We start from the raw sequence: 11,534 nt of genomic DNA, 5'->3' as shown, positions 1-11,534 counted from the left end.
CTTGATATACTTTTTTGCTGTGCTATACACCGAACCTTTAAATGACTCTCAGTGCCATACACTCTAAGCTGTTTTTAGTACTTCACTAACATGAGCAACTAGTTTCTCTGGTCTCTCAGGAAAATGCTTGTTTTGATCTGTCTTTGGCTTTGAGTTGTTTGTGGATGCTGCTTTAAAGTTATGGCAGAGTAGTGGGCTCGGGTTCAGAGCAGGAGGTCCAGGCTGGTCCTCACATCCTAAGGCTTTGTCTCACACTTCCCACTACTCTGTGAGACTGTGTCATCAGCTTGGAGAACCTTTGCCCTGTGGCATAGAGTTTGTTTAGCCTGAGCAGAGAAGCTTCTGCTATAATCCTCATTCTGGAGTTTTTTAATTCTTTTAAATATATTTGGTCTCAGTCTTGGAAAAATTTGAGTTTAGGACCAAGGCTGCAGGTGTGACTGTCATTATGAGGAAACCAGAATGGAAAGCCAGAAGAGGTAGCCAGATTGACAGAAGAATGTTGTGGTAGTAGGGATTTCATAAATGCCACCTCTAACTGTTGCAATCTAATCTGCTCAAGCTGTAAATAATTGTTTTCTTCCAGGATGGGTTGAGGTCTCCTAGTTGGCAGCAGACTCCACAACTGACACAATACAGGGCAGAAGTTGTTATTACTTGAAGTTGTTACTACTAGAAGATCCCTAAACTAAGAACTGTAGCAGTGGGTTGTGGGTGCATACCTTTAATTTGGCCAGGTTTGTGACTTACTTCTGCTCTGGGTCAGCTTCAGCAACTGTTAATCATCTTTGTGTCGCCTCTGTCAAGCACAAGGTTGTCTGTGAAGAAGAGAGAGGAATTGCTTGTTCACCACTGAAGCTGTGACTAGTCTCAGAAGATCTGGCAGTGCTTCTGAAGACACTGGATCAGAGGAGGGCAAGGCCATGGTAGTGGATGGAACTTGCCCCAGAGGGGGTTTTCTCACGCCTTCCCTTGGGCTGTGCGTAAGGGAGGACCATGCTGGAGAAAGACAAGTGTTGCCTCATCAGTGCCTCTAGAGCTGAGGCTCTTTTCTATGTCCCAGCCTGAATCTGGACTGGATTAGTTATCCCATGAGAGGCTTAGAGGTAGCTATGGCTGATAACATGTCTGGTGTACCCAGGGAGGGCTTTGGTAGTGGCATGCTGCGGTACTTCTTAAAGGACATATTTCCTAATGGAAGTTTCGTCATTTCACGCATCTGTGGCATCATCTTTTGTCCTAGCCAGTTCCTTGTGGCAGGTCAAGAGGCATCATGAGGCCTGAAGGAAGGCTGGTTGGATGACAACAGCGTATCTAAGGACTGGGAGAAACAATTTGTTTCATCCCGTTGGGATGCAGTGCCCCCTCGAGCCTGGTGCACCAAGGTTGCCCCCGGGGGGGAGGGAGCACTGGGTGCCAGTGCATGGCAGATGAGGGGTGCTCGGCCCTGGGAGGGGACAGGTTGCTGCAGTGGCTGTGCGTTACCTTAGCACCGCGCATGGAGAGAAGCAGTGCAGGGACTTGGCAGGAGCACAGCCTGATTCCTCATCAGAGCAAGTTGGGAGGTGCTGCTTTGTCTTGCTCTTGGGAGCACCTGCCTCTGCAAAGCCATCCTGCTCCTCTCCGAGATAAACAGGTGCTTGGGAATGGCCACCTACACTACTGAGAATGTATTGGTAGCTTGTAAATGGAGATAATTGCCGTCCAGACATGAGAGGACAATGTCAACAGCGCCCTTCTGGCACTGGAAGGGTAGCATTGTCTCCATCGGGTGTTTTATGGACTCATAACCTCTGGAACAAGCAGATCCCATGAGCTCCCACGCTGTGAGCCCCTGGAGCAGGAATCTGCTTGACAGTTTATCCTCTTCTGCCGTGTCTAGTCTCGTATTTTCTTTAATTTTCCTTACAGTACTTTCTTTGTTTTGAACTGACTCAGATTCCTTCTTTTGTGAGCTGTTTTGCTGCTGCTGTGATCTTTCTAAGAGATAGCAAATACTTTGTTTACTGTAAGCTCTTGTGCAGTAATTCATGTGGTTACACCGTGAAACAGAGAAGTGCTTCTGGAGCTTGTTTCCACACCCACCCATTCATCTGTGCCCTTCTCCCTATTTTCAGTACATGGCTTCAGCATGTCACATTGGCATGATGTCATACAAAGCCAGCAGATTTGTCATTAAAAGCCTTGTCATCAATAGATGACTGTATTTTCTGCCTGCCAGAAACTGTTTTATACTTACTAACCCAGTAATTACGACATTGCTGCCTTTGAAACAGGTTGGTTTCACTGCCCCACCTTTTCCTTAGGCAATTAAAAGGTGGTGCCAATGTCGAGGAGGGTATTCATTAGCCTGGATGAGGCTTGGCTCCAGCAGCCAGCCCGCACGAATGCGCTCTGCCTGCCACTCCCCTCATGGGCGGTAGCCCAACACTGGGCAGCCTTTGGAGACCATGAATTTGGATAATATTTGTGGCTCACCTCTTAAGGGACTTGTGTAAGAAGGATGAAGAAAGAGAGCATTGCCTCAAAATGGCTGATAAAATGCTCTTTGTGCAGCATCAGTTGAACCTGAACAGAGCAATGTCAGGGTTTTCTTATCATGTGAAGTGATGCCGTTCTTCTGGGCCGCTGGATTGCTCGACTGCTTTTGATTGTCTTGCAGTAATTGAATAGCTGTGCTGTGTAACCTGTGCTGAAGGAGTCAGGGCTGTTTATTCAGCAAACAGATGTCCTGCTTTGTGGTGTGCTTACAATGTTCCTGGCTTGCGTCTTTCATTCATTAATATTGCCGACTACCCGGCTATCGTCCTTGCACTGATAATTTTGCGTTTGCTAATGCGTTTCAGTGTCTCAAAGGGAGATCTGGAAGCTTGCAAAATTTGCAAAGTAATTCCGTTGATCCATCAAGTATGAGTCTGTCAGTAGACAAGGGTTATCCCTGCAACATCCTGTGTTGCAGTGCATCAAACCACTACATCTGGGCAGGATCTGTTCAGGCCTGGTGACGTGAACTGGGTGTGATCCCAGCCTGCCTCACCAAATGGGTAAGGAACATGTGAAATAGCTTTTGGTATGTGTATCCTGCTCCTGTGCAATGCTGACCACAGTCAAACACATTTATCAGAGAGATCTCTGCCCTCAATCCATTTCCTGGCTTGTCCCTAGCACCACACACTCCTGAGTGGTTTCAGATAGCTGGCAGAATTGAAAACAAAGCAGCTTTGTGTTTTAATCATCCCTACCGAGACCCTAAAATTGATGTTGGGCTGGAAGTTCCTCAGCTGATGCAGGCTGGTGGCAGCCAGTGGCCCAGATAAGCCATTTCCAGCCCTGTGTGGGGATAAGGCCCAATATCTCACTTGAAAGGAGTTGAGAACACTCCCTTGCAGTAGGGCAGTGGTTTTGATAGATTGTAAGAGATTTAACCTCGCAGCTGTAGCAGTAATGTGTAGAAAAGCTACTTTTTCCTCTTTTCAAATTATATTTGGTATCATTTTTTAGCTCTCCCTCAGCAGTCGGAACAATTGGACTCGTGATAGTAAGCAGGCCTGGCTTTTGTAGGAAGAAGAATGTGACAAATAACTCCCATAAACGTGTTTACAGTTTGCACTATCATTTCTAAAATACCATTTCCTACATTGACACAGAGGAAATTCACAGTGGTAGGAAGGTTTTACAGGTGCCAAGTCAGGATATGACCCCCCAAAACACAAGTGCTTGGCTGCAAGACCAGTGAGTGCTGTACAATGTTTGTGCTGGTAGCAATCTGATATTCAGCTCCTCCAACTTTTCTGTCCTGTGAGAGATTACAAGTTTTCAGCAAAATCCTGGGGGTAATCCTGCAGGATTCAGCTGTCAACAGCTGTGCTCACCACAGACTCCTCTGCAGGCCTTTTTTGCAAGCAGCTGTTATCTACACTCCATTCCATGCTGGGGCTGATCCGTGCTTCTTGTAAGACGTAAATTGCAATTGCCTCTATGTCCCTTATCATCACTTGATATTTTGAGTGATGCAGAAAATAAGGACACACCGAGGGGTATGTCTCTCACAGCAGCATCCTCAGGGAAGGTAGTTTTCTGGGGAGCTGGGGAACAAGCCATGTAATTGTAGCTGCTCTAAAGGAGGTCTCAGCTCCAGTTTGGGGCTGTGGGAAAGGTTTCTTACCTTAGCTTTTCCCTTAAAGATGAGAAATGTGTGGCACAAAAGAGCTGCATGAGAGCAAGGGTTAGATTTCTGTCACCTCAGAAAGAAGATTAGCAAAGGGAGCTGTCAAGTGAGAGGAGATATCCTCTGCCCATGCTGTCATGCTAGATGCCAGAGGGACATTCCTGTCTCCTCGGTGACTGCTGCTAGCAAGACCTCAGCCTGGCTGTGGATTTTCCAAGTTTCACTTTGTAACTGCAAAACCCACTCGTTTGTTCTTTTCTCTCTTTTTGTTTCCTTCTCCTTTCCTCCTGCCTCTCTCCTCTGTTCCTACTTTCCTCTGTCATTTCTGCTACTGCTGCTGTAGTCCATGGAGGCAGTTAGAGCTTGCAGTGCCCCAAAAAATCCTTTTGTGCCTAGATTTTGCCTTCTCTAACCTAATGCCTACCTTCTGAAAGTACCTGAAACCCAGAAATAAAAACTGGTTTTGATGGTATACACTTGAAATCAGATTCATAGCCTGTTCTAATGTGCATTGAAGGCACACTGGCTATCCTCGAATAAAACCAAGTGCTGACAAATTCATTTTCTCGAATAAGAGTATCCTCATACTGGCTGGAATAGGAGGTTGGCTATTACTGACAAACTCCATGTGCAGGCAAGTTAGTGCAGCGAGCAAGGGCTGAAAGGAGCGGAGGCATGACTGAGCCTCATAATTATACCTAGATTAGACTTTTGCCTGAGGGCAAGGCACGGCAAGAACAGCTCTGAACTCCTATCGTCCTCGCCTGTAGTGTTTGAACACAGACACATCCCTCGCTGTCCTGGTGAAGTCAGCAGCGCCAAGCCCGGCTGGAACAAAGCCCCGTTATCTCTACAGGAGTGCTGCTGACAGGGCAAGCGTGAGCTTGTTCTGGGCTGTGCTCTGCGGTGTGACCAGCTCAGGTTTTCTCCATAGCCGCTCTTTTCCAGGAGGGTTTTGGGGGGCTGCCAGAGCCGCACAATACGGGGGAGAACCGGAGTGGTTGAGCTTCCTCATTTCATGATGGTACAGGTACACCTTGGACCACCTCTGGAGAAGGTGATTGTCTTCCCCTTGAGCTAGTGCCCTGACCTTGGTCCCAGTACATGTCCCCTGAAGCTACCACAGAACTAACAGCAAGTGAACTCCATCCTCTGGGTGTCTGAGGTGTCATCAGAGAGCAGCTGTCAAATTTCCCAGGCATCTCATCACACAGTGATGTGAGCTGGGACTGCAGCCTCCTGGAGGCACACTGCTGCTCAAACACCAGTGCTGCCTCTGTGTTTGATTAACAAGGGATCAAGCGAGTCCTTGCTTGGTAGATGCAGGCATGCCAGAACTGCTTGCTGGAGTTGTGGTGGTTTCAAGCTCCAGGCATGCATGGAAACTGGGCTGTACCAGTACCAGTGCTAGCCCAGGGAACCTGCTGTGGCTCTGACTACGAAGGATGCACCATTTCTCTACTACTGTCATTTGCCACAATAGTTTTGGGGCTTGTATGTAGTTAAGAGGGAAAAGAGTGTGCACTGCATGAACCTTGCATTGCTGGCTGTGCTTGTCTGTGTCCAGTATGGCGTGGGGTGTGAATACTGAGGATCATCACATGGTGGTAACCTGTGCCCTCTGCTCAGCTGATGAGTGCCCAGTGTTGTCACCTGGGCTCTGTAATGACTTGGTCTTGCAGGGGGTGAATGGTGTGGGTGCAGTGCTGTATTTAGCTTTGGAGTCTAGGAAAGTCCTGAGCCAAGAGTTCTACTACAGCAGAGGCAGCTTTGCTACTGGGTGTTTGTAATCAATGTCTCTCTGTCGCACTCAGTGAAGTCAAGGTTAGATGGTGTAATTTCTACTGGTCTGTGGCTCATCACAAACTGCTAATTTTGATTGAACAGTCACTCCAGTGCAGCAGACCGGTCGTGTACCTGTGGATCAGACACTGTGAAGGACTCTCTGGTCTCTCCCCTGTCTGTGGACAGGGATTATTGCAGATGGGAAGAGATTTCTTGCACAAATGCTGGTTTCAGGTTTGCTTTTAGCTATGTGCTAAGCTTCCACACAGACTTTGGACAAAGTTAACTAGGTGATACTTAGCTCTGTGCATTCTTTGTAAAATCTTGTGCAAGCCAGAAAAGATTGTCAATGGTAATCATGGTGATTAAATTAGATCACTTCAGGGTTTCAGCCTCCCCAGAGTAAACATCTGTTTTCAATACCCCAAATAGCAAGATGCTGCACTATAGGCAAACTGGGCCTTAATCCAAGGGACTGTCGTTATTTACTGATTTTTTCTATGTATCTTCCTTTGCTTTTCAGTCTATACCATGTTGTACTTTTGTGTATACTCTTCTTTTGTTTCTTTTCAGCCATGTAGGAGTACACATTGTGGTTGCTCAGTATTGAGTGCTTCTGTTGCTTGCTATTGAATGCTGGTGCTGGTGTCATTCCAGTTAAGCTCTATGTACCTTTTGTCTCTGAAAATCAATGGAGAGCAAATTTTAAAAGAACTAGTTTTCATAGTACCTTTCATTAAAAAAAAAAAATTCCATTTATGTTTGCTCATGATGAGGGAGGTTTCTCAGGAGGTCAATCTGGGAGACAAAATACAGTTTGTGCTTTTAGTAAACATCAGGAACATTTCTTCCTGTAGAAAACCTTGAATGCTTTATAGTCACTCTCATCTAAGTGATATTCCCAGGCATTTTTTTGTTTCCAGCAGATGTTGCCTTGTGCTACAGTCTTGATTTGCAAACAAGTTAAGGGTCTTGGGAATTCTCTTGAGATCTTAGATAGAAATATGCAAGATTAGCTACCACAGGCCATGTTCGTGCTGCAGGTGTGGCAGTAGAGGTAGAAGGAAGCACCTGAGGTGACCTATTGCTAGTATCTTCCTGTGAGGAGTGAGGGGTACAGTTCCAGATGAGCAGTGGTTGCAGGAAAAATCAGATTGCAGCAAGTTCAGACTCCTCTGGGACTTGGGAAGGTGCTAAGGTATTGTTTGTTTAAACACTGCAGTGAATTGGGAGCCTTGCAGAATCGGATTTGACAAAGTTTGCTTAAGGTTCCTTAAAACGGGGAAAAAAGAAACACTGAAAATAATTGAGTTTCTGGTGCTTTAAAAGCTTCTTAATGTTCCTCAAGTTCTTTTTTTCTGCGAAAGTATGTTCTTTTGATTGCAGTTCAGGCTTAGCAGAGTACAGTACATCTTGCCACAGAATGAATAAATGAGCTCAGTTCTGCAGCTGCTATTGAATGACGATGTTGGAGCATGCCTTGGCTTATCAGTGAAGGCTGCCTAATGTATTCCACCCAGCCTACCTGAGTGTGCTCTGCAGCAGCAAACCCAGTTAACTATTTTTCCACCTGCCGTATGAATGGTTTTAGCAGTTAAGGGAGTGCTTTGTTTCATAGTATTGAAGTAAGCCATGCCAGAGCATGCACTGGCTGTTTCTCAGATGCCTCTGTTGCTCTCTGCAGCCCAGAAAATGCACCAGGAGCTTGCCACGGCACAGCCTGGCGAGGCGGCTCATGAGCAGAGTGTGGCTCATTAGCTTTACATTCATTAGTTTCTAAAAGCCTTCAGAATCAGATTTGGAGGCATGAGTAAGAAATTTACAGTCTATCCTACCAGTGTGACAGAATGTTGCTAGTCAAAAAAAAAAAAATTAAGTGGGCCTCTCTGGACCTTTCTGAGGGATTTTATTGTTTAGCTGTTGTTTTTCAAGATGCCTCAAACTATTTGGCTTTGTGTTTGTCTGTTATGTTCAACTCAGTCCTCCCACAAAAAGTCAAATACCTGCTTTTACTGAATTATTAACAACAATGGATGGAACTTATGTATCAATGAAAATTATTCAGGTTTCCCAAGGTAATTGATTTAAATGGAGTTAAATTTAGTGGAAGCTTCTATTGGTATAATGAATGCTCATTATAGAGCCTAATGTGCTTTAAGGGCTTGATAACCTTCTCAGTAGGGAAGTCAGGCTGCTGTTTTCCAGCAGAGGCACAGATGCTGTACGGTGGCACTGCTGTCACTGCAACTGTATCCCATTGCTACGCTGGAGTGTTTCTCTTTAACCTTCTGTGGTTTTTCCTCTTGCAGAGGACCACCTCCCAGCTGGCTTCCCAACCATTGACATGGGCCCGCAGCTGAAGGTGGTGGAAAAGGCCCGCACAGCCACAATGCTCTGTGCTGCCAGTGGTAACCCTGATCCCGAAATCTCCTGGTTCAAGGACTTCCTGCCCGTCGACACTGCAACCAGCAATGGGCGAATCAAGCAACTCCGCTCGGGTAAGGTAGCAAAGCAAGTAAGCCTTCCCAGCCTCCTCACTCTTCCTCCCTTTTCTCTTTACATGCTGCTAGTATTTTCTCCCTGAAACGCGATTCTAAACCCAAATGTCAATTTGCTCTGAGCTTCTTTCTTTTACAATGTAAAACCAGTTTTTGGAGCTGATCCCCTCTGGCAGGATATTGTGGCTTGTTAAAAGGAGACATTAGAGTGGGCATGCATTTTGGAACATCACCTGGATATCTTCTTCAGTAGACCATCTTGATATTGCCCCAAATCCTTGGTAGGCTCAGACATTTCACTACCAACTCAGTGGGTCTCAGGTACTTGTTAATAGGAGCACAGTGCAAATCAGGATAATGAGATACTGGTTGAGATTTTGCAATCAGTGGTCATATGCACCTTTACTCCTTATACAGACTCTTCAAGGCAGTGCTCTGCTTTCCGTTGAGCTCGTTACCGTCCTTACTGTGTGACACCACAAGAATAAAGAAAAATCCAAAAAGCAGCAATTATGTGGATTTCAGAGGAAGGTGGACACAGTTTTGAAATACACCATTTCTTGTTGATTCTTTTGTTTGGCAAGCCAAATACTAGCTTTTGAAATACAGACGATGATTTCTTGGGGGTGGCTAAGAATGCACTCATTTTAGCAAGGAGTTCTTGTTTTTCTACTGCACTGTTCAGTCTCCCAGGACTGTAAGGCCCATTAGAGAATTAAAGAAAATAAAATGTTGCTCTATTCACTGATGAAGTGGAGCTCCCCAGTGTGAATTAGAGTGGCTGTTTAACAATGCACAGCATAACTACACAGCAGCTTTAGTCTGGGGAAAAGAGCCCCCAGTGCCCTACACAAAGTACAGAAGGGACCAGAGCTGGAACAACTTTGGTCTAGAGAGGTCTCATGCTTAAATATGAGGCTGACTGCCTTGCCTGGCCATGATTATTTCTGGGCACTCAAAAGCCATTTGTTATGAGTGCTGCTGCCAGGGCATCACCATCTTCTTCTTACTAAGGTGAACATTTTGAAATATTTCCCCATAGCAGGAGCCTTCTGCATACATCTGATGATGCTTGGATGATAAGAAGTAGGTTTGTACTTGGAGGAGTGGGTAAGTGAGACATCACTCTCAGCAAAAATAGAACCCAGCCTGACACTCCTGATCCCACCTTGATGTACCAGTGAACGCTAATTATACTAATGCATTTATAGTTTATGAAATTTCCCAGTGACCTTTAACATATCTCCCCCACAACATGGTTTAATCTTGATCTGTTTGTGCTGGAAGAAAATATCACACTTGTTTAGTTATTCTGAGAAGCTTTAGGAAGCAGCAATAGGAAAGTGCACATGGATGTGTTTCACTTTGTAGCTGACTAAATCAGCATCAGAAATTACCATAAATGAGCAGCAAGGCAGCCTCTGATGCACTTGCTGTACGTTCTCCAGCCTCCTTTTTACAGGCACTTGGCTGCCTCTCCACCAGCTGCTTCACAAGTTTGGTGAGATAAAAAGTTTAAAAACAAACTAGTAAAGCCTGTCATAGCGTCCAAGTTTTGATTCCTATTTGCTGTTCTTGAGCAATGTCTCAATTGAATATTTCACCTGGGATTCAAACTCTAGAGCTGGCTGCTTGCTGAAGACACAGTAATTACCAAGGGAGGTGTCAAGGGAACCTTTTAGAAATCAATGAGCAGCACACATCCTCAGACTCACAGAAGAAATTGATTAGCTCTCTAATGTAGTATGGGAGGTTTCTACAGTTCAGTGCAAGAGACTTCCAAATACGAGTTTGAAGTTTTGTTTTCAGGGATCTGGTGATATGATGCCAAGATTCACCAAGGCTCTGCTGCGCCCTGGCAGGAGTGGGGAGCATGAAGCTTGCAGTTTCTCACGGGCCAGAGATTCAACCCCTGCTTGCATTTGTGGCTTTTTCCTGTATTTGTAGTGGACATAAAGTAGGGCCTGCACTTGGAAGTGCCTGAGTCCCACTTTAGGTGATTGCAGCACCCTGTATGAGCAATGTGACGGCTTGGCAGTTTCCCATTCATTCGGCAAGGTGCTAATTGAGCTCTCCAACACTGTACCGTAGTTGGGCAGAGTTGTTTTTCAAAGAAAAGAGTATTCAAATAGATACCTCATTATATGGTAGAGTTTAATAGTTTGCAAAGTCTCTGCTCCATTAAGATCATATCTTATAGTCATCCTGGCATATCTGCATGAATGTCAGTTTATACTATCTCAATCTAAATATACGCTCATTTAATTTCATTTAATTAAAACCCAATAAAAGCGAGACAGATGCAATATAGTTAAAATAGCTACAGCACATTGTGAGCCCAATACTGTGTATATAGTGTCCGACCTTCAATGAGTACATTGTATATTAATATTCAGATGTATGAAATACAGGTCATGAAGGTCAAAGCAGCTTTGGAGTCTGACTTAGAGAGGGGGTTGAGGGATGATTTTGTTTCTTCAGGCTCGTAGTATGGAATAAATAGAGGTAAAGAAGCAGCATGTTTGGAAAAGGTGCTCTCTTCTGACACTCAGAGTTATGTGGGCTGGCAGTGCTCTGGGGGCTTCAGGCAGGTCTTTGAACTTGCATGCAGTCAGATCATGTGTCCCAGGGGGCTCTGAACATCAGTTTCTAGAGTTCTGTTCATCTTCTGTCAGGTACTAGAGTTTGTGGTTTAAGACATCCAAGCCATCATCTTAGGCTTTTCTAACCCCAGAAAATTGGTGTCTTTGTCAGGACCAAATGGGCAGTTTATAAATCTGCCTTGTATCCTACTCTACCTCATTTAGTAATTATACCTGTATGTGTGTATATTTGTTTTTCCTATTATGCCTTCTGACAGCATAACTCTATATTTGGAGGGCTTTTGTAACTCTTTCTCACCCTTACTTAGGTTTTTCTTCCCAAGTAAAGCTTAATTCTATTTTAAGTCCAATTCTTGGGTAGTTTTGCCAGTAAATGTTAGGCTAATAGCTATAGAGATGAGAACACAAATAGATACAGGGTTTCATCTCTGTTATCACAGATCAAGGCAAAAGCAAGGTTTCTGACTCAGGCTGGTTGTA

General features: G+C 44.9%; 1 protein-coding gene across 20 annotated transcripts in view; it reads left to right on the top strand.

The window, feature by feature from the left end:
• Nucleotides 1-11,534, top strand: part of PTPRF (protein tyrosine phosphatase, receptor type F) — a 290,739-nt gene that overhangs the window by 174,805 nt on the left and 104,400 nt on the right. For all 20 annotated transcript variants that reach the window (XM_017743501.1, XM_017743496.1, XM_017743495.1 and 17 more), the window contains exon 5: nt 8,263-8,451. In XM_017743501.1, the coding sequence (XP_017598990.1) occupies nt 8,263-8,451 (189 nt within the window). The remainder of the gene's footprint in view (nt 1-8,262; nt 8,452-11,534) is intronic.

This window comes from Corvus brachyrhynchos, unplaced genomic scaffold (assembly GCF_000691975.1).
Source record: "Corvus brachyrhynchos isolate BGI_N302 unplaced genomic scaffold, ASM69197v1 scaffold48, whole genome shotgun sequence".
Classification (NCBI taxonomy): Eukaryota; Metazoa; Chordata; class Aves; order Passeriformes; family Corvidae; genus Corvus; species Corvus brachyrhynchos.
The sequence above is the reverse complement of the archived record's forward strand: the minus strand, read 5'-3'. Positions and strand labels throughout refer to the sequence as shown.